This window comes from Microtus pennsylvanicus, chromosome 5 (assembly GCF_037038515.1).
Source record: "Microtus pennsylvanicus isolate mMicPen1 chromosome 5, mMicPen1.hap1, whole genome shotgun sequence".
NCBI lineage: Eukaryota > Metazoa > Chordata > Mammalia > Rodentia > Cricetidae > Microtus > Microtus pennsylvanicus.
In genome coordinates this window covers 26,006,234-26,029,677 of record NC_134583.1, presented here as the reverse complement: position 1 = coordinate 26,029,677, position 23,444 = coordinate 26,006,234, and the positions used below count along the sequence as shown (strand labels likewise).

General features: G+C 46.8%; 1 protein-coding gene across 1 annotated transcript; it reads left to right on the top strand.

The window, feature by feature from the left end:
- The first annotated feature begins 916 nt into the window (after nt 1-916).
- Nucleotides 917-14,821, top strand: Prdm14 (PR/SET domain 14). The gene is made up of 7 exons (XM_075974607.1): nt 917-1,589; nt 2,052-2,105; nt 2,196-2,353; nt 4,004-4,271; nt 9,000-9,202; nt 11,471-11,572; nt 14,558-14,821. The coding sequence occupies exons 1-7, from the start codon at nt 917-919 to the stop codon at nt 14,819-14,821; spliced, it is 1,722 nt and encodes a 573-aa protein (XP_075830722.1).
- The last annotated feature ends 8,623 nt before the right edge of the window (nt 14,822-23,444 follow it).

The window sequence follows — 23,444 nt, the reverse complement described above, 5'->3', positions numbered from 1 at the left end:
TTCTTATTGGACTCATTGATCCTGTCTTTGAGAGCCGCGCACCCTGACGGGGATTTAGCTCCTCAGCCTCGGTGAATTTGCCCCGTGGCCACTAAGACAGAAGCGTTTCAGGGCTAGGAAGACAGCAGCGGAGGGAAATTCGGCGACAACCGAAGCATCCATTTACTGCCTGGCCTGGGTCTTGCCGTCGCTGGGTTCTAAGAGGAGACCTGGGTTGAGAAGTCTGGGTTTACCGAGAGAGAGACTTGAGGTGGCGAGAGAGGGCACTGGTCGCGGATCTCTGGAGGGGCTAAGCGTGCGGCTCCTCTCCTTGCTGCCAGGACCACCAGGAACTGCTGGGGTCTAGCCAAACGTCCTGGAGCACCGAATCTTCTCGGAGCCCCATCTGAACTGTCCCATCCAGAGCCCACACCTCTTCTCTCTCTAGAGGGGACTCAAGAGCTCCTGGAGCCACTGCCTGCTCCGAAGCCTGTGCACGATCTTGCCTTAGTTATCTGAATGGAAAAGGGTCTTAAAAGTCCAGGAGAAGCGTTTTTGTTAAACTGAAATTTAGAACTGAGGAGGACTTGAAAAGCGTTTTGCCGGAGGCGGGTTGGGGATCAGGAGGACAATGGGTATTAGAAACCAACAGTTCTTAGTTAAGGTCGTTTCAGGAGCGTAGGAAAAGGCGACCTGAACTAGCACCTTCCAGGAGGGCGAGATTGAGGCAGATTTTCGTGAGAGGTTTGAGGCGTTTGTTTTTTGTGCCTTTTGCATTGTTTATCCGAGTTAGGATTGGCAAGATCGAATTGGGAAGTTTGTCCATTAACTTTGACCTGGGGCTGGCTGGGGTGGGAAAAGGAAAGAAGATAAAACCACCTAGGATCCTGCTCTCAGCAGCCTCGGTTTCTCGCAGATCCGTGGAGCTCTGCCTGCGATGGCCCTACCGCCTCCGGCTGTCAGCGAGTCCCAGGACAAGGCGAAGAGTCTGCCCCGGAGCAGCCCCCAGCACCTGACTGCTTACTACTCGTCCGTCCCGGGCTACAGTCACTATAGGAACCTCCCCACCACCGAGGAGGCTTTTCAGCCATTCGGGAAGCTGGCGGCAGCAATGCCCGCGTCCCAGGCGGTGGCCCCTCTCAATGCTTTTCAGATGGCTCCTCCCGTGCTGAACCCGGGTCTGGCTGTGCAGAGCGAGCCACTCTACAATCTGCCCTGGTACAACAGGTTGTCACCATGGTACCCAGTTCCTCACTTTACTCCTGAGGTACCACGATTTCTAGACAGCCCTGAGTACATACGGCGCACTCCCAGCAGCGAAAATTTGGTCCCCATTGGCGGCCAAAGCGACAGAAGCCAGTGGTGGGGAGCTGAAAATTTACTTCTGCCACCCCCGGTGATTGCTTCCCTCTTCCCTGCTGGATTGAAGACCTCCCAGTCTATATCCGTCCCTCAGACCCCGAACCAAGAGGCCGAGCTGCCTCTTCCTCGCTTCAACTTCACCGAGGAGGAACTGCGCTTCGTTCTGTATGGGGTCATCTCTAGCCCGGGGCACCCAGCGGGCGTACGCCACGCGATTTCAGGCATTCTGGTCCCCACAGACAACTCTGGTAAGTAAAACCACTTTCAGGGTCTGAGTGGGGTGGAACAGGTCTGGCCCACACAGCGTTAAAAAGAGCGCTCCTGCCATAGGCTGGCTTTTCCTCGATTAATTGTGTAATTCCTGAGGTTGGTTTCAGTGAGCTTTGACGCCTAGGAGCCAAATGATTTCCCTCAATGGCTTTGGGGGGATGTACGAAGTATCTACATGATAGCCTCCAGAAACACAAACCCCACAGCTTTTGGCTTCTGAAGAGCATTGTCCCTGATTCTCAAGTTTGCCCACTAAACCTTGCCCAAAGGGTGTTCTGAGTCTCAAATGAAAAACTGTGTACAAAAAGTCTGTGTCAAAGGAGCAAGAAAACAATAAAGGATAGATACACATCGAATTTGAACAAACAAACCGGCTCAGGAAGGCAACTCATCATACACTTAATTTTTAATTAGAATAATTTAAGGCTGTCTTTTTTTAGGGTCTAATCGTCTTCCTAAAACTCTGGACAAAGACTCCCTTCAGCTTCCCGAAGGTAGGCTGCTCTCCTTGCCTGGATTTATTTCCCACAGCTAATGCTGAAGCACCCGACTTATCCTCTCTTCCCCTGCCTCGGTCCACCTAGGTCTCTGCCTCAAGCAGACAGCATTCGGTGATACCCCGCACTTTGGCATATTCTGTAGTGACGTCATTGCCAAAGGAGTGAGATTTGGACCCTTTCAAGGTAAAGTGGTCAATGCCAGCGAAGTCAAGACACACAGGGACAACTCTAGGATGTGGGAGGTGAGTGCGCTTCCTTCCCATGGGTCTAATTGGGGAGGGAGACTTGAGGGTGGGGTGCTGGTCCCTCTGAAGGACTTCGCCCCCTGCTGAGAAAGACAATGGGTGTTCAATCCAACAGTACCCACACTGTGCCAGGAATCTGATTGGCAGTGGGTGAAGTAATTTTAATCTGTACAGGATAGACACGAAACATACACTTAAGGAATTACCACACAAGGTTATAGTTACAGACAAACCCAGTGCTTTAAATATATTAAACGCATGTGATGAGAAAGAAAAATTTTAAACTTTCATATTACTTTCTTATGAAATTAGTCGATTAACAAAACAAACCCAGCCTTTTCTGAGTTAGTGCCTGTCTGAAGGGGGGCTGGAGAGAAAGCAGCAGGTTTCATTTATAGAAACCATTCGTCAGATTATATCAGATATCTTAAAACCTCCTCAATCCCCTGACCCTGAGCTTCGCTGGAACATAGTTTAGGTGGATGATTTGGAGGTCAGGCAGTGTGGAAGACCTGAATCCAACAGTTGCTTCCAGTGAAGTAGGAGAAAGGAGAACGGGAAGCTGCTCCGCGAGGAAAGCTGAGCTGCAGCTCCATCCCGATGTCTGTACCTGAGACATAAGAGCGCCCATCGGCACCCTTTGAAGAGCGGAGATTAACAGAACAAAATAACGACACCTTCAATTTTGCAGGAAAATGGATGGAGCTAGAAAACATCATTTTGAGTGAGGTAGTCAAGACACAGAAAGACAAGTATCACATGTACTCACTCATAAGTGTTTTTAAACATAAAGCAAAGAAAAGCAGGCCACAAATCACAATCCCAGAGAATTTAGACAACAATGAGGATGCTAAGACATACATAGTTCTAATCTACATGGGAAGTAGAAAAAGACAAGATCTCCTGAGCAAATTGGGAGCATGGAGACCTTGGGGGAGGGATGAAAGAAAGGAGAGAGGCAGGGAGGGGAGCAGAGAAAAATGTAGGGCTCAATAAAAATCAATAAAATTAAAGAGCTGAGATTAAATAAACCTATATATTTCCTTTACCCTTGCTTATAGTATTAACATATGCTAACCATAGAAACACAAGGATAAAAGGAAAAGGAAAGGATAAAGGCGTGAATCCTTTTTGCTTTTTTGTTTTGCTTTGGTTTGCTTTTTTGAGATAGGGTTTCTCTGTGTAACAGCCCCTGCTATCCTGGCACTCACTTTGTAGACCAGACTAGCCTCGAACTCACAAGAGATCTGCCTGCCTCTGCCTCCGCAGTGCTGGGATTAAAGGCAAGCACCACCACCACCCCAGCCCAGCATCCTTGACTATATTTTAAATTCAAGTCCCACCTTGACTACATGAGACTCTGTCTGCAAACTGTTTACTTAAGCTTAAGGAAATATATATGGTGCTTCTGATATGGAAATCTGATTTTATGGAAATGTATTCTGTAGTAGGAACTTTGGTTATAAAGCAATAAAGAAACAATTAAAAAACAAAAGTCCATGCATAGTTGGGAACGGTGGTGGGCTCCTATAGTCCCTGAGGTCAGGTAACTGGCAGAGGCACATGTTTGGGGCCAGACTCAGGTACATAGCAAGACGCCATCTCAAACAAAATAAACACAAGCAACAAACTTCCTGTCTCATTTAGATCTTTGAAGACGGAAGCCTAAGCCATTTTATCGACGGGAAAGGTTCTGGGAACTGGATGTCCTATGTCAATTGCGCACGCTTCCCCGAGGAGCAGAATCTGGCTGCGCTGCAGCACCGGGGGCAGATATTTTACGAGAGCTGCAGAGAGATCCGCCAGAACCAGGAGCTCCTTGTGTGGTATGGATCCTGCTATGAGAAGTTTCTGGAAATTCCCATGAGCCTCCAGGCCGCTGAGCAAGGCAAGCAGCTGTCTGCACCCTCTGAGGGTGAGTGCCTTCCTCTGCCCTGTCCAGGGAGAATCTACTAGTGTATGAACTGGGTTCTTTCCCTCAAGGCTCCCAACCAAAATCCAGAAGAGCAAATTATGGGGATTTGTAAGAATGAGACACCCCTCCCCACCCCAGCAGAGGTGGGACGTCACCATCTTTCTACAGCCTCTTTTTCAAGGCTGTCTCCCCAACCCCCACCCTTCCTTGAGAATAAAAGTACACTTAATGAAGATATTGCACTGTTCTGTGGGTAAGCCAGTTTGATTCATCCCTGCTCAGGCCAACTTTCTCAAGTGGTGGCCTGCCATATCTACTAAAGGTGGAAAATCAATTTAGTGATCGAGACCAGCATTAGAGGGGAAAAAAAGAAATTAGAAAAGAAAATATTGATGAGAATCACTTAAGAAATACTAAGCGTTGTTAAGCTTTTGTTTTATAGAGATATATTATGTGGAGCAGGGTGTCCAGTTCAAACTGTATTTTTCTCAAGCTGAGGCCTCTTGCAGCCTACATAGATACTCTACCGATCAGAGCTACATACATCTGGGCCCTAAACTGGCTGTGGCTGCACAAGCCTTTGTTCCCTGTACTTAGGAGACAGAGGCAGGCAGAACTAAATTTGAGGCTAGCCTGATCTAAACAGTGTGAAGTTACAGTCTAGTCAGAATTACATGGTGAGACTGTCTCAAAGAAAATAAAACAACAACAATAAAAACCTCACTTCCAGCACCTAAGATGAATTTTAATTGTTGTAAATTTGAAAAAACAGTGGACTAGGTTTCAGAGTTCAAATCCCACCATCCCTTTTTTTTTTCTTTTTTAAGACAGTCTCGCTGTAACCCACATTGGCTTTGAACTCAGAACCTTCTGCCTCAGCCTCTCAAGTGTTGGAATTACAGGGGTGCTCCTGACGGTTAAGTTTTGGGGGGGTATGTGCCTGGAGATCTTGTAGAGATGCTAGCTAGTTCTTGTCAGGGATGGGGCCTGAGACTGTATCCATCTTGCTCAGCTTCCAGGGGAAGCTGCTGGCCCCTGGATCTCATCCGAGTAGCAAGGAGACTGAAAGGACCACTCACCCACTATGGGGACAAGTCTCCAGATTTTGATGGGTTTTGGAGAAGAGTGGTTACTGAGCCCTCAGACTAATGCTAGAATGCCACAAAGGTGCTGTGCCTCTGAGCTGATTTCCAGGCTCGAACTTGAGTTTTCTTTGCTTGTTTTGCCTGAGACAGAGTCTCAATGTGGCTCAGGATGGCTGAGCTGATCTTTCTGTCTCTGGCCCCCAAAGTTTGAACACTTTATTTATTTGTTTTTGTCTTATTCTGTAGCTCTGGCTATCCTGGCACTCGCTATGTAGACCAGACTAGCCTCAAACTTCTTCCTCCGGGATGCTGGGATTTAAAGTGTATGCCTTGAAAGTTAGTCCTAAAAATCGCCTGTCCAACCGGCATTTCTACCCGAGAGTTTGAGAACTACTGCCCTACTAGGTGGGGGGAAATGTAAAGTGCTGTATGGATACCAAGATAGCTTCGCTATAGTTTCATACATGATCCAAAGAGCAGGTCAAACAACATGCAAATTGGTGACGGTCAACATGCCTGGATTCCCGCTAGACCTATATTCTTCAGGGCAGAGAAGAACCATAAATTCCTAAATTTTCCAGGCTCCCGCTCCCGGTGTGTACAGATTGAAGGAGGAAGGTGATGTGACTGAATTAGGAAAGGTTGCTCAGGAATGAGCCTGCAGTCTCCACAGGGCAGAGGGAGAGCAGCCAACTAGAGCACTTCACAGGCTGGTCACTGCTGACCAGGCAGGAAGTGATGAACAGGCTCTTCCATGATCTGGATGGAGAGGAGCTGAGGATATGGGGTAGAGGGTGAGGCCTCCAACTTCCCCAGCAGTGCATGGAGCAGGGCTGTAGAAGACCGTCACTGTGGTCCATGGAGATCAAAATTCTCTCATCCTCAGTACCAAACCAAGAAAGTCTGTCTCTATCGCTTCCAGAAAACACTTGGACTGTTGTTGACATACATGTGAAAAGTGAAATTTCAGAAAAGCTTAATGGATGGTTTCTCTGGGGAAAATTTACAGAGAAAAAAACCCCAAAGTCACTTATGTTGGTTCGTGCCTGTAATCCTAGCTGAAACAAGATGATTATTAAGAGTGTGAGGCCAGGGCTGGAGAGATGGCTCAGTGGTTAAGAGCATTGCCTGCTCTTCCAAAGGTCCTGAGTTCAATTCCCAGCAACCACATGGTGGCTCACAACCATCTGTAAAGAGGTCTGGCGCCCTCTTCTGGCCTTCAGACATACAGACAGAATATTGTATACATAATAAATAAATAAATAAATATTAAAAAAAAAAAAAGAGTGTGGGGCCAGCCTGGCCTACAGAGGAGACCCTGTCTCAAATTAACATGATTAAAAGGTCTGCCTGCCTACATCTCTCTCCTGAGTGCCACCACACCAGGCTTATGGCATACATTTTGGACAGTGTGTGGAAGGCAGCTTTAAAGATTAATTTATTGAGAAGATTTACAAGTGCCGGCCTCTGCTCTCTGCAGATAGGACTTTCTTAGTCTGCTGCTGTGATGGTGATTGAATCATGCCAGGCACGTGCTCTGTCACTGACCCACACCCTCGTCCACGATCAATCCTTTTAGAGATGGTTAATAAAACTAAGAGTTGGGCATAGCAGTGCCTGTCTTCAATCTTGATACTTGGGAGTTAAAGCAGAATAACTTCAAGTTCAAGTCCAGTGTGGATTACACAAGGAGATCCTGTCTCAAACCAAAATCAAATCCCTGGGGCAGAGAACAGTGCTGGTTGTTCTAGAGGATCTGGGTTCGATTCCCAGCACCCACACGACAGTTTACAACTGCCTGTAACTCTACCTACAGGGAATCTGACATTCACACAGACCTGCATGCAACAAAATACATGAAATAAACATTTAAAAAAAAATTCCTTTCTCAAAGGCATTTGGTGGGCTCCTTCCCAGAAACAGTTGGAAAGGTGTACTGGGAATTGTTGTAAATGGGCTATTGGAATAGACAGAGCATGCCTGGAGGTGGAGTGAGTCACCAAATCCACCCTAAGCTGGGACCCCTGGAGCACTTCGCAGCCTGCGGGCAGCTCAGCAGGTTGGAGAGTGTCCTCTCCAGGGTCCTGTGGTGGACTTCCAGGCTGCTGGTCGGCTCTGTCTTCTTTACAGCCCAGTTTTCCTTGTCACCGAGAGGGACTCCAAGCTTTCATTGCTTATTGTAGCTTGGAGGGTCTAGTGAATCTGCCATTTCAGGGATTCCTGAGGCTGTTTTGAATTTTTGTTTGGTTTTATTTTTTGTAGGGTTTCTCTGAGTTGCTCTGGCTGTCCTAGAACTCGCTCTGTAGACCAAATACCCTCTGCCTCTTCCCCGCAGTGCTGGGATTAAAGGCATGCTTTTTCTGCAGATTCTCACCTAGGCCCACTCTTGGCTCCCTGGAGAGCAGACCATCAGGTCTCTGGTGCTAGGATCTGGAGCATCTGAAGTGGTACTTTTGGAGACTCTCACCTGTCCCCAGAACATTCACACCTCTTGTTTGTTTGGCCTTTGAGTTGTCTTTGTTTTGAAACAGTTTTACTATAGCTTTTCTGACCTGAAAGCCTTGATCTTCCTGCCTCTGGTGGTGACATTGCTCCTGACAGGGACACCTGGATCTGGCATTTCTCTGCCTCTGACTTTGTCGGCTTCCTTCCTCCTCCATTGACAAAAACGGATTTAACCCTTCTGGGCTTGTCTGTCTCTGCTCAGTGACTGTGACTGAGACTCCTAGGTGTGAGCTAATGAAGGCAAGATGCTTTCTCTTAGAGATGTGTCTGTCTGACAGTGCCGCACTGACTGGCCTCAAGCTCAGCCATCCTGTTCAGCTTCTCCAGTGCTGAGATCCCTGGTGTGCCCACCATGGGCATGCAGCTCATCCTTTCTGCTATGTGAACATTCTAGCTCTGGGATTGTTCCCACGAAGTTCAGAGCAATGAACTGTGAACTCAGAGGGAACAGCTCTTGGAAGCCTGGGGAGCTGGTTATGGGTGTTCTGGTGTTACTTTTGAATTTGTAGTTCAGTTTCCTTTTTTTTTTTTAATGGGGATTGGGGTTGACTTTTCAAGACAAGTTTTATATAGTCAAAGGTGACCTCAAATGCTCTGTATAGCCAAAGATAGTTGTACAATCCTGCTTTCTTCTGCCTGGGTTCAGAGTTGTGTGCCACCACATCCAGCTCTGGAGTCTGTTTATGTTTTCTTCCTTCCTTCCTTCCCTCCTTCCTTTCTGTTTAATTTTTTTGTTTGTTTGTTTTTTGTTTTTGTTGTTTCAAGACAGTGTTTCTCTGTATCACTCGCTGTTCTGGAACTCATTCTCTAGATCAGGTTGGCCTCCAACTCACAGAGATCCCCTTGCCTCTTCCTCCTTAAGTGCTGGTATTAGCCACCATTGCCCGGCTTTTCTTCGTTTGTTTGTTTTGAGACAGGGTTTCTCTGTGTAGCCCTGGTTGTCCCGGAACTAGCCCTGGGGACCAGGCTGGCCTTGAACTCAAAGAGGTCTGTGTGCCTCTGCCTCCCAAATGCTGGCTTTAAAGGTGTGCGTCGCCACACCCAGATGTTTGTGGTTTTTCCAGTCCTGACTGAGGAAGGGAAGAGGCGGGAAGGTGGCTACCTCACCCTCCAGCACTTGCACCCCTGTTTTTGACAGAGTCTGCTGAAGGCTACCGGTGTGAACGCTGTGGGAAGGTGTTTACCTACAAATACTACAGAGACAAGCACCTCAAGTACACTCCCTGTGTGGACAAGGGTGATAGGAAGTTCCCGTGTTCTCTCTGCAAAAGATCTTTCGAGAAGCGCGATCGCCTCCGGATCCACATTCTTCACGTCCATGAGCGGCACCGGCCCTATCTGGTGAGCTTGGTGGTTTGGTGTTCATCTTTGCATTCTGTCTTCACACATCCCTATCCTCCTGAACACATGGAGAGGGGCTCTCGGGAGGAACTGAGGACCCGAGGTCTGCCTCACCGTTGTACCGTGGAAGAGGCAGTTGTGTGAGGATAAGCCTGTGTCAGGATTTGGGCCTAAGACAGAATGAGAAACACGGAGATAGGAGTGGACTCCTGGGTTAGGAAAGGTGCCCCAAAAGAGGAGTGTAGCCAGACTTTCTTGGTCCACCAGACCCGAAATAATAACATGGAGGCTTATTATTAATTATGAAAGCAGGGGATTTAGCTTAGGCTTGTTCCCCCTAGCTCTTGTAGCTTAATTAACCTTTATTAATTTATGTCCTGTCACATGGTTTTTACCTGCCCCGTTCTGTATGCCCGACTTCCTGCGCATCTTGTTGGTGTCACCCAAGTGCCTAGATGCATCCCGAATTCGGCTCTCTCCCTGGAAGTCCCGTCTATTCTCTCCTGCTATTGGTCATTCGGCTCTTTTTTAAACCAATCAGAAGGTGCCTTAGGCAGAGACACATCTTCACAGTACACAACAGAGGGGGCTTGGGGTCACGTCTAGAACAGAAGGGCCATGAGTTTTACTGGAGACTGGGAAAGGGATTAGGCAACAGCACATTTTTTTCCACACCCAGTGAGGCACTGAGTAGTTGGCACTGGAACAGAGGAAACACTGGAATGGTCCAAAGCAAGGAAAGGAGGAAAGCCATCGCCACAGATCATAGTCTTTGTAAGGATGAGAAGCAACAATGATGCCAGGGATCCTTTCTTTTTTTTTTTTATTTTATTTATTATGTATACAATATTCTGTCTGTGTGTACGCCCGCTGGCCAGAAGGGGGCACCAGACTCCATTACAGATGGTGGTGAGCCACCATGTGGTTGCTGGGAATTGAACTCAGGATCTTTGGAAGAGTAAGTGATGCTCTTAATCTCTGAGCCATCTCTCCAGTCCCCAGGGAGTCTTTCTTTGCCATCCCAGACACCCATTGCTCTACCAGACTTGGTCAAAGGACAAAATCAACTTTGTCCTTAAAGAATGGATGGGGTTACATGCTTTTGTTGCAGTATTTTTTAAAATTATGTGTATATGTGAGAAGAGGCCCCTGGGTCCCTGGAATTGGAGTTATAGATGGTTGTGAGCCACAGTGTTGGTGCTGGAAACTGAACCCGGGGCTTCTGCAGGAGCTGTTCATGCTCTTAACCACCAAGTCAACTCTCCAACCCCTTGTAATAGCTTTTTTGTTTGGTTGGTTTTTTTATTCTTTTGAAGATAGGGCTTTTCTGTGTAGCTATGGAGTCTGTCAACTTTGTCCGGCCAGGTGTGGTAGCTCTGTTATCTCTGCACCGAGAAAGGCCTGAGGCATCTAGCCTGGCTTGAGCTATGCCATCTCAGGCAAGCCGAGCACAGCCAGGGACCTGGTGATCCGCAGGTGTGCACAGAATAAAGTTCCTGGGATGTCAGTATAGCTCAGTGTCCCGAATGCTTGGCCCGAAAACCTGACAGCCTGAGTTTGCTTCTGGGATCCAATAACTGAAGGAGAGGATCAACTCAAGTGCTTCTCTGATCTCCACACATAGGCCATGTCACGTGCCTACACACATGCCAGTAATAATAGGTGAATTGTAGCCAGGCATGGACATGGGAGTCAGAGACATGCAGATCTCAGAGCATACCCAGCAAGAGTTCCAGGACAGCTCGGACTACATAGAATGATCCTTTCTCACTGGCAGTGGTGGTGCACACCTTTAATCCCAGCACTTGGGTGGCAGAGGCAGGTGGTTCTCTGAGTTCAAGGCCAGCCTGGTCTATAAAATGAGTTTTAGGACAACCTCCAAAGCTACACAGAGAAACCCTGTCTCAAAAAACCAAAAATATGGGGCTGAAGAGATGGCTTGGCGGTTAAGAACACTGACTGCTCTTCCAGAGGACCCGGGTTCAATTCCCAGGACCCACGTGGCAGCTATAAGTGTCTGTAAATCCAGTTCCAGGAGATCTGACACCTTCACACCATTGCACATAAAAAAAACCCAAATACATCACAAAAAAATTCTAAAAAAAAGAAAAACCAAAAGTAAAAACTTAAAAGAAAAATCCTTTCTCCAAGTAAATAAATTTGTAATTGATTTTTAAAACTTCTCTCATCCCCAGAAAAACATAATGTTGGGACAGAATTGTTGGGGGAGGATGAAATTTCAACTCAATTTTTTTGTTTCCTCCTTAGTGTTCAACATGTGGGAAAAGCTTCTCGCAGTCGTCCAGCCTGAACAAGCACATGCGAGTCCACTCTGGAGACAGGCCGTACCAGTGTGTGTACTGTACAAAGGTGAGCGAGCCCTCCTGAGGTGCCAGCCCTCTGTAGCTGGAAGCGTGAGCCCTGACTTAAAAACCATTCTGGGTAAACAATTGGTTATCAGCCAGCACCCATTTCAAGTGACATCTAGGCCAGCTAGGACTACATGGTGAGGCCATGTCTCAAAAAGATAAAGCAAAATAATTTGAAAAGAATTTAAGAGAACAGCCTTGGCCAACATCTGGTCCATTGATGCTCACCTGACTGTGTAACCCTGAAAAAGCCCACTAGCTTTACTTTCTAGGCTTACTTCTGTCCTTTGGCGTTTTCAGGCCCTACAGTAATACCATAAAGGAAACTAGGGTGCCCTACATTTTCAGAGGCTCAGTGCACTATCATCACAGTGTGACATGGTGGCGTGTGAAGCAGACACAGTGCTGGAGAAGGAACTGAGAGTTCTACATCTTGGCTTGCAGGCTATAGGAAGTGATCTGTCTCACTGGGTGGGGCTTGATCATATATGAGACCCCAAAGCCATCCTTCGCCATGACAGCTTCCTCCAAAAAGGTCATACCTACTCCAACAAAGCCACACCTTGTAATATTGCTACTCCCTTTGGGGGCCATTTTCTTTCAAACCACGATATGGGGGTCTTAGAGATGCCAAATTTCCCAGGAGAAAAAAAGCATTAAGCCTAAGCCAGACCCATGCCTGTAACCCCAACATGTAAGAGGATGAGGCATTCAAGATCAGTCTCTGCTACCCAGTGAGTCTGAGGCCAGTCTAAGCTACCTGAGGTGGGCTGTGAGATGGCGCAACAGTAACGGTGCCTCTCGCCAGGTCTGACCAGCTAAGCTGGTCCCCAGGATCCACAAGGTGGGAGAAGAGAACCAACTCCTGCAGGCATCTATTTACCCTATTACCCCCATAACACATACAGATTTAAAAGTAGAGCAAGTTCCTGAAAGTTGTCCTCCGATGTACACGTGTGTACTCGTGTGTGTAACATACACACAACTGCAAAACAAAACATAAACCAAAACCATGCCCAGGTTTTTTTTTTTTTGAGCCCACCCCCATCTCAAAAAATAAACAATAGCAAAGAAACATGGCCCCGATCTGGAGACGACCCTATGTCCAGTGTCACATGCGACAATCTGGGATGCGTCCCCTGGCTTCGGCACATCACACAAGGAAAGAGGAAAGGAACTATTGAGAAACATCCTTTGATAAGTATTTGGGAGTTGTACTGGGTGGGAAAGTTGAGTCCCAGAAGGTCACATTGCATGATCAATGCCTGTCCAGATTTTGAGACCTAGAACAAACACATCTGTGGCTATCACAGCCTAAGGAAGTGGAAAAGGAAAGTAACCCCATGGCTGCAAGGGGAATGGGGCAGATTCTTGGACTAAAAGTATAGTCTTATTTATTTATTTAAATTTTATGTGTATGGGTGTTTTGCTTCCATACACGTCTGTGCAGCACATGTGTGCCTGATGTCTGAGGAGACCAGAAGTTGTCTCCTGGAACTGGGGTTGCCGAGAATCAAGCCTAGGTCCTTTGGAAGAGCAGCCAGTACTCTTAAAAGCTGATTCAGCTCTCTAGTCTGCCCCCACACCACCGCTTTTGGGGCATGGTTTTATGTAGTACAGGTTGAACCCAAATTCATATGTATCCGAGACTAGCCATGAAATGTTCGATCTTCCTCCACTGGGAGTGCTGGGCTGGCAGGTGAGCGACGCCACGCCTAGCATCTGTCACTGTCAGCATCTTATCCATTGTGCGACGGTATTGTAAACACTGAGGTACCGGTACCGGGGTAACAGGCGCACGAGTCTCTACTGCCTTTTACAACTGACTGTGAATCTATACTCAAAAGTTGAAGCCAGGCATGGTGGTACACAGCTGTAATTTCAGCATTGAGGAAGATGCTGAGTTCAAAGACAGCTTTGACACCACGGAGAGACCTTATCTCAGCACCGTCGAGGATACCAAAGACTGAAAACAAAACAAAAAGAAAACCAATTTAAACTAGCCTCTTTCTCAGTAAGGTAACTCCTCTTCAAGTCCTCTCAGAACTGCTTGTTTTAGAGTGTGGTGTACTGATAACATGCCAGTAATTACAGTGTGTGGGAGGCAGAGGATTGCCTCTGAGTTCAAGGCCACCCTGAGCTACGTAGTGAGACCCTATTCTGCCATTACCAGACTCCAAAGACAGACTGTTTGCTTCCATGCTGGTTTTGGCTCATACTTTAGATTCTTTCGGGTAACACTGTCCGGGGTTAAGGTTGACAGTGCTCCCCTCCCCCCTTTATGATGCTAGAGAAGAAACTCAGGGACTCAAAATTGCAAGGCAAACCCCCAAAGACTGAGCTGACTCCAGCCCGACAGTCCGCGTCTTTACCTAGCAGTCTGGGGACAACCTCTGAAGATGCCTCGTTTCCAGTATCTGACACTCAAACTGGCCAGGATGAAAAATCTGTCCTTTTAAAATTACACCTAGCCGGGCAGTGGTGGCGCACGCCTTTAATCCCAGCACTTGGGAGGCAGAGGCAGGCGGATCTCTGTGAGTTCGAGACCAACCTGGTCTACAAGAGCTAGTTCCAGGACAGGCTCCAAAACCACAGAAAAACCAAAATAAATAAATAAATAAAATTACACCTAGTCTATTAGTGTGGTGTGTGTGTGGAGGAGGGGAGACCGGTGTTATGAGGTGTATGGGAGATCAGAGCACAACTTTGGGGAGGTCAGTTCTTTCCTTCTCCGTGTGGGTCCCAGGGACAAAACATAGGTCACTGGGCTTGGTGCCAGGTCCCTGCTGAGACGCTTCTCCTGCCCAGTCCAGTGCTTTTTTTTTTTTTTAAATTAAGGTCACTGCTGTTGACTACAAATGTTCTACGCAGACTTAAAATCAGAGTCCCTCTCTTCCTTTCTTGTCCATTACAATGAAGTGAACCCCTTCGTTGAGCTGTCAAGCTCCTGGATTCAGCTTTTCCTTCTGTTTTCCGCCCTCTGCAGAAGTTCACGGCTTCCAGCATCCTTCGTACGCACATCAGACAGCACTCCGGCGAGAAGCCCTTCAAGTGCAAGCACTGCGGGAAGTCCTTCGCCTCCCACGCTGCCCACGACAGCCACGTCCGGCGCTCACACAAGGACGGTGGCCATGGCTCTTGCAATATTTGTGGGAAAGGCTTTCTGAATCAAGAAGCCTTCTATGGCCACATGAAGTTTCACAAAGATTGCTCTCCACAAGCAACACCAGGTGAAGACCGAGGCCTCTGACTCTAATTCCTGGTCTGCCCGTAGCACGGAACAGATGACTGTGCTCTTCAGTGAGAATCAGGAAAATGGGACGACTGGTATGAAACTCAAAACCCAGAAGTGTGCTGCGGAAGTCCAGCAGTACAGGACTGGGAAAGGAGGTCATGGATCTGTGAGAAGAGAGAAGAAGGCCCTTCCTCTCCTGCATGCTGGATTCCCAGTTAGACGGCATCTGTAGCCGTTAATGGTTTTCTTCAGAACGACAACAAAGGGTTTTGCTTTAAAGGTTTAATTCTCTTTTATGTGCACGAGTGTTTTGCCTCATGTATGTATGTGGACTGCATGTATGTATGTGTACTGCATGCCTAGTACACGTGAAGGCCAGAGGAAACATCAGATTCTCTGGAACTGATGTTTTTATGTATTTATGGATGGTTACAGGTTACCGTGTGTGTGCTGGGAATTGAACCCATGTCCTTTGCAAGAGCAGCCAGTGCTCACAGCTGCTGAGCCATGTCTCCAGCCCCTGGTTTTGTTATTTTTTTGTTTTTTTTTTCCTTCCTTCCTTCCTTCCTTCCTTCCTTCCTTCCTTCCTTCCTCCCTCCCTCCCTCCCTCCCTTCCTTTCTATTTATTTTATTTATTTATTTTTTTGAGACAGGGTTTCTCTGTGTAGCCTTGGAGCCTTTCCTGGAGCTTGATCTGTAGACCAGACCAGGCTGGCCTCAAACTCACAGAGATCCGCCTGCCTCTGCCTCCCGAGTGCTTGGATTAAAGGCGTGTGCCACTACCTCCTGGTTTGTTTTTTGTTTTTGGTGGTGTTGTTATTTTTTTCCTTTTTTGTTTTGTTTGTTTATTTTTTGAGACCTCCCAAGCTGGCTTTGAACTTGTGGTGTAGCTGATGATGGCCTGAATTCCTGCTTCTCCTTTCTTTACCTACCAAGTGCTGGGATTAAGGAATAAATTAACACACCCCAGCAAGTTCACCCCAGCTAGATAGTTAACGCATTATGATTAAGTCTTCTGGTATGTGTGTGGTAATGTTCCATCATTATCTGGGTTCATGTCTCTCCTCACTGACCACGTGACAAATGTCAGGAAAATGCCATTTCAGTTGGGAAAGGAATGTTACAGCCAAATGAAAGGCTGAAAAATAAACATTTATGTCACATGGCTTTAAACCTGATTCCTTTTTTTCTTTCCTTTTTTAAGAATTATTATTTCCATTTTAATTTTTTTGATGAACGAAGTATATTTCCCCCAACTCTAATTGGTCTTGGCAATACGAAGAGGAACAGGGAAAGAGAAAAGACACCAGCTGAAAAGCATGCTGTGCTTAGCCAGGTGGGGACACTCACACTTGTAAGTCTGGCACTTCGGAAACAGAGGCAGGAGAACCACCTTGACTTAAGGCCAAAGGACAGGAAAACGGGCAAAGTGTCTCAGGGATGACGTGAGTGGGCAATCAACTTCGCTGATGTGGAGACTGACCTGTCTTGTGTAGGGGATCGTAGCCCGTTCATGCTGAGACTTACCCACTTAAAACAGTGTCTGCCCCACTGCAGAAAAGACAGAAGCTAGAGATGAGGGAAGTGGCAGGCGGTCACGTGCCTCTGAGAGGTTAAGCCAAGTCTGCCCCTCCAAAGACCAAACTCTTAGCAAACCGCTCCTCCACTGCTGGACCTGCTAAGGGAAGGGTCTTTCCGTACTAACCACCCACCCACTCAGCCCTTTGTCCAGCCTGTCTGAGGTCGGAACAGGCAAGGTGGCCGTGCCCCCTGGACAACCCTAACCACTAGGGATGTGTCCTGGCCCTGCTCAGAGCTCTATTGACCGCCTAGGCATTTGCTTCACCTCTACCCACGACACATGCCCATTGGGGCAGCAAATTCAATATGGAGCAGCTGTCCTTGCCGAGGCTCCCAGCTGTAGTGCGGCCCCCTGAGCAATAGATGTCTCACAGGTGAGCAGCAGTGACAGATTTTCCTCTGGGGGATTCTTTGCTGCCTTGACCAGGGCTGAGTAATTGACCCTAATGGGAAAGCGCCCTGTTGTTTTTCTGCACTGTTTTAATTCATGTTAATTAACTCAGAACAAAGGTCTTTTGAGAAGGTCCTGGGCTCTTCATGTAATTAGGCAGCCTTCCTTGACTGCTAGCTCCAAACACACTGCTTGAAACATTTTCTTACTGTTTAGGGGTTTGAACATCATTTTTAAATAAAATGGTAAGACAACTCAATGGTCTTTAATTTTTTTTCCACTCATCAAATAAATCAAATGAGGTTTTTTGGTTTTTTTTTTTGGTTTTTCGAGACAGGGTTTCTCTGTGGTTTTGGAGCCTGTCCTGGAACTAGCTCTTGTAGACCAGACTGGTCTTGAACTCACAGAGATCCGCCTGCCTCTGCCTCCCAAGTGCTGGGATTAAAGGCATGCGCCACCACCGCCCGGCTGTTTTGTTTTTTGAACTTGAATAACAACAAACATAAAGGGGTTTATTTTTGTGCCGTTTCTAATTGTCCCTATATGTCAAATATACTGGATTGTGGTCGGGGATGAAACACTTAGGTTTACCTCTTGGTAACGTAGGTCTCACTCACCTGTTCTAAGGGCGAGCCTAGCCAGCTGATAGCAATGAAAAGACCAAGCATTGAAAACAAAAGCATCTCACAGAAATTTGAATTGGAAAAGTCAGGTGGAATTACAACTGAGAAAGTACAGTTCCAATAACTTAATAATACAGACTTTAGGGATGGACAAACTTGTGGGCTCAGCAGCTCCTCAGTGTATAGCGCTGGGTAAATAGTTTGATGTCTAAGGTTTAATGTCTTCACCTATAATATCATGTAGTAATTATGTCATCAGGTATTAGAAGACTTGAATGATAGTACATGTGTGTTGGATTATATTTGATAAAGTATTCCCTTCATCCTGTTGAAAGCAGAGAAAAGACAATTATGAATTTTATTGATGATACCTATTCTATTGATGATTCTCAAAAAGGTAGTTCTGTGATCATCAGCATCGCCTGGGATCTTGTTTAAAATGAGTACTTTTAAAATAGAACTAAGTTTGTGCTATCCACGAGTCAGAAACTCTGGAGGTAGACAGAGCAGTCTGTGTCGTTTGAATCTTTGAATCTTCCCGGTTCTTACAGTAAAGCAATGGGTGAAGTTTGGTGGCACAGTGACTGTGAGGAGCCACAGGGCAGCTTGTCAGAGGCAAGTATCAGAATGCCGAGTGCACTGGGTGAGGATTACAGATCACGTGGCTGCTTTGCTGCGGGAGACTGGGGACACCATGGTAGAGGAGCCTTCCTCCACATCAGTCTCTCTGTTCATACTTCTTTTCCAGACTGACCTCAATGTCTGCTCATTCGGTAGAGGCTTTTGGGAACTCTGGAGGAATAGGGTTCACAGTAGACTGGCACCATGATGTCATGGTATTTTTTTTTAATTTATTTAAAAGTATTCTGTCTGTGTGTACGCCTGCAGGCCGCAAGAGGGCACCAGACCTTATTGCAGATGGTTGTGTGCCACCATATGGTTGCTGGGAATTGAACTCAGGACCTTTGGAAGAACAGGAAATGCTCTTAACCTCTGAGCCATCTCTCCAGCCCCTGATGTCATGGTATTTAACGGGCCTCTGGGATATCCTAGGACTTGAATCCAGCAGTTGCAGGAAACAGCTCTTATGGTAGACAGATGCATGGGACCTCAATGTTCCTACAGTGGGTGTGGTAGGTATTGTGACGTCAGCTTAGTCAAATCCAGGTCTGTTCTAAGAACTGGTGCAGAGCACCACACAGCAGAGCCACGGATACTGTCGTGTGCCCTCTTTATGATTTATGAGTTTTGGCATGATCGCTTGAAATGCTTTTAGAATTGCTTGTGGCATGGGGGCATAATTGCATTGAACTTTTATAAACTCTACTCAGAGTTTATGAGATTAGATATCAAACTTCCAACAGAAGCTAGGGTCTATATAAAAATTTTGTAAATGATATTGGGTATTATATATATTAGCATAGAAAATGTTGATATATGAACATCCAGAATTATTTTAAAGGAAAAAGTACCTCCCTTTCTGGTTTATAATGGAGTATAAGGTATGAGAATTGAACAAAACAATAGTAGAGATTTCAGGAAATATATGATGTCCCTCTTTGGTTTTTGTTTGTTTGGGGTTTTGTTTTGTTTTTGTTTTTTGGGGGGAGGGGCAGAGCCTCAAGCTCCCTGTGTAACGAGTGAATTATAACAACCTTGAACTTCTGATCCTCCTGCTTCCACCTACCCTGGGTGCTGAAATTGCAGGCGTGGTGCCCAGTAGGGTCTATGCTGTGTCAGGAGTTGAACCAAGGGCCTCAAGCAAGCCAGGCAGGCAGGATACTAACTGAGCCACACCCCAGCCTTCCAAGGGGAGAACTGAAGCAAACAGTTTTCACCTTTGTTGATCTGTTGGCTTAAAGGAGCCTAAAATAAATAACAGTATTTGGGAACAAGATACCTGGCCCTAGTCTCTAACACAGTAGTAGGGAGCCTGCTTGCTAGTGTTTGCATAGGATAAGCTCTCCAAGAGAAAACCCTCTTTACTGTCATTCACTATAACCTTGTCTGGGTTCTTGAGATAAACTCTGAACCTTATGCAAATTTTTTCCAGAGATTTGTCGTTTGTTCTGGATTTCCTTTTAGCATGGTACTTTGGGTTGAAAACACGCTCTGTTGGCACCCCCTTCCTGGCTTTTACAACTTGCTTGACTGTTCAGGATTCCTCCTTGTTTTCTTGTGTGTTCTTCTTGACGGCTGTGCAGCCTTGTCAATTATTCTCAGGTGCTGATTAAACACGGAGTACGACTTTAACCGTACGCGGTTTCTCTCATTCTTAACAAACGTATCCTCTACTCTGGTGCACGACTGTGATCATGGAACTTAGGGACTGGGTTCGAGTCTAGCCTGGGCTACGTACCAATCAAGATCCAGGTCAGAGTGGGGGCTGTTGAGACAATCTCCAAAAGTATAACCGATTGGGATATGGTGGCTCACATCTATTATCCAGACACTCAAGAGGCAGAGCCAAAATGATAGCCATGAATCTGAGGCTAGTCTGGTCTCCATAGGGAATTCTAGCCACGTAGTGAAATTCTACAAAAGCAAAACTGCTTCACTGTAAGCTTGATTCCAGCATAGTCAGACGGTGTGTTTGTAGTTTATAGTTTTCTCAGCCTGACTGCGGCAAGACTGCAAGCCGGACCCAGGGAAGGGCTTTACAATTCTCTTGCAGTTTCTACTCCCCGCTCCTCGGGTTATCTGACCCAAACATGATAGAAACAGACTGTGTGGGGTTTTTTTTATTGTTATTCATTTATTTATTTTTGGTTTTTTGAGACAGAGTTTCTCTGTATAACAGCCCTTGCTGTCTTGGAACTCACTCTGTAGACCAGGCTGGTCTCGAACTCACAGAGATCCGCCTGCCTCTGCCTCCCGAGTGCTGGGATTAAAGGCGTGCGCCACCATTGCCCGGCTGTTTTTTTTTATTGTTTATTTATTTATTTATTTTTGGTTTTTTGAAACAGAGTTTCTCTGTATAACAGCCTTTGCTGTCTTGGAACTCACTCTGTAGACCAGGCTGGCCTCGAACTCACAATGATCCACCTGCCTCTGCCTCCCTGAGTGCTGGTATAAAAGGCAGGGACCACTACAGCCCAGTATGTCTCAGTTTTAAAATTGCAAATCCTCCCTGCCTGCTGGATTGTCCTTGGGCAGCGTGTACGCGCCAGCGATAACGCAAATCTGCCTTCTTCTTCCCACTGCTCACAAGCCCCGATCACAGCTGGCAAGGAGCAGTCCAGAGTCAGGAGCATAGGAAAGAGGTGTCTGTCACTTTCCAGTCACTACATGTCAGATGCCAGAAGAGGGCATCCCCAGGGACTGAAGTTACTACTGGGTGCTAGGAACTGAATGTGAGTCCCAGAAAGACTCCAGTGCCCTTAGCTGCTGAGCCATCTCTCCAGCTTCCTGGTTCTTAACTTTCTAATAATGGGTAGCAAATTGGGAATCCATAGTCATAGTGACATAAACCAGCTGTTCATTTATCAAGACTTAAATTCCCAAAGGAAAGGGCATGGTGGTAAAGAACCCTGTGAAGCTGGCCTGGTGGCATTCTGCAATCTCAGAGCAGATGCCATCAGACCTTGTCGAACCCTGGGGGAAGTGAAGGGCTCATAATAATCCGGAATTTGTTTGGGAGACACAGCCCCATAATCCCAGCATTTGGGGGGTAGAGGCGGAAGTTTCAAGACTTCAAAGTCATCCTCAGCTGCAGAGTGTGTTGGAGGCTAGCCCGGACATATGACACATGAGATCCCATGTCAAAATAAAAACAAAACCCCAAATAAATAAGTAGGAAATTTTCTGGGTGGATCTTCGTGACTCATAAAACTGCTACCCAGGCCTGGTGGTAGCGGCGCATGCCTTTAATTCCAGTACTCCAGAGGCAGAGGCAGGAGGATCTCTGTGAGTTTGAGGCTAGCCTAGTCTACAGAGCGAGTTTCAGGACAGACTCCAAAGCTACATAGAGAAAACCCTATCTCGAAAAACAAAAGGTCCTGAGTTCAATTCCCAGCAACCACATGGTAGCTCACAACCATCTGTGGTGGGGTCTGGTGCCCTCTTCTGGCCTGCAGGCCTATACACTGACAGAATATTGTATACAAAATAAATAAATAAATAAATAAATACCAAAACAAACAAAACCAAAACCCCCCCCCCAAAAAAAAACAAAAAAGATGGGTTTGGTAAATTTGGTGTTAGGAACAAGAGATCAGAAACATGAAATAAAAAGCTTTTTTTGACTTAAAAAAGTCATGTGTGTGTATGTGCACAGACTGGCACAAGAGGGAAGGATGAGGGACTACGGGGCGGGCCTTGTAACCCCTCCCCTCTTCTCCAAGAGGGGATACAAACAGCACTATTTTGTTAGATCTCTCTGTGGTCCTTTTTACTTTGTTTTTATGAGAGTGGAAACCAGAGCAGAAGTGGACCTGGGAGTTGGGGATGGTGGTATTGTTTATTGGGTACAAAGTTTCCAGTTTGCAAGATAAAACAGTTATTGGGATGGCTGCTTAATGTACTCAAAATACTTAATTAAATACAGTGTAAGAAAAGCGGGGTATAGTGGTGCACGCCTTTAATCCCAGCATTCTGGAGGCAGAGACAGGAGGATTGGCATGAGTTTAAGGCCTGGGCTACCTAATTAGTTCCAGCCCAGCCAGTAGTTGATATTCAGACTATCTCAAGACCACACACACACCACAAAAGAAGCCCAACAACAATAAAAACAAACAGTCATAGGACTGTTCCCTTTTTTTCCCCTTTTTTCTCACCACTATACAATGGATGGTTTTTTTTTCTTCGAGATAGGGTTTCTCTGTGGTTTTGGAGCCTGTCCTGGAACTAGCTCTTGTAGACCAGGTTGGTCTCGAACTCACAGAGACCCGCCTGCCTCTGCCTCCCAAGTGCTGGGATTAAAGGCGTGAGCCACCACCGCCCGGCAGGACTGTTTCCTTTATAAAACTATTTTATATTGTAAATTTTGTTTAGCCGGCCCCTCTTTTGAGAGAGAGGGTCTCACTAAGTAACCCTGTATACATTGCCCATTTGTTTGTTTGGCTTTTTTGTTTTTGAGACAGGGTTTCTCTAAGTTTCTGCGACTGTCCTGGAACTTATTTTGTAGACCAGGCTGGCCTAGAACTCACAGAGATCCACTTGCCTCTGCCTTCCTAGAGTTGGGATTAAAGGCGTGCAAGATTCCCCCAATTCCACCCCCCCCGTTATAATTACACTGGTTTACCCTGTCACCTGGGTACCCTGTCACCTGGGTACCCTGACACCTGGGTATCCTGTCACCTGGGTACCCTGTCACCTGGGTACCCTGTCACCTGGGTACCCTGTCACCTGGTTTACCCTGTCACCTGGGTACCCTGTCACCTGGGTACCCTGTCACCTGGGTACCCTGTCACCTGGGTACCCTGTCCCTTTGCGAGACAAGCTCTGCTCACTCTCAATCTCACCCTTCCCCAGGAGGCAAACAGATCCGGACCAAACTGGTCTCTGTTCTCTCTCTCTCTCTCTCTCTCTCTCTCTCTCTCTCTCTCTCTCTCTCTCTCTCACTCTCCCTGCCATTCTTCTGAAGAGGCAGCTCTCTGCCTCCCTTCTCTCCCTTTCCCCCCTCTCTGTCCCTCCATCTCTCTCTGCTCCCTCCCCCATCCTCCCCCACCCTCATACCCTCCCAATACCTACTAAACAAACACTCATCCCAAGCCCTCTCTGCATGGCGTATCTGTTTGTCCCTTAGCCACCATGGAATCCACCAGTGTCACTTGCTTCATAAGTCATAACACACACCCCCGTTGGTAGCTTTTAAAAATGATATTTATTTACTTATGTGTGTTTGTGTTCAGGTACAGGTGTGTTACAGCACACATATGGAGGTCAGGTGACAACATGTGACAACACGTGCAAACCAGTTCTTTCCCTCGAGGTATTGGGCCCTGGGAATTGAGTTTAGGTTACAGGGTCTCCCGTGACCAGGCCACAGCTCACTGTGTAGCTGAGGAGAACCTTGAACTCCTTAACCTCCCGCCTCACCTCT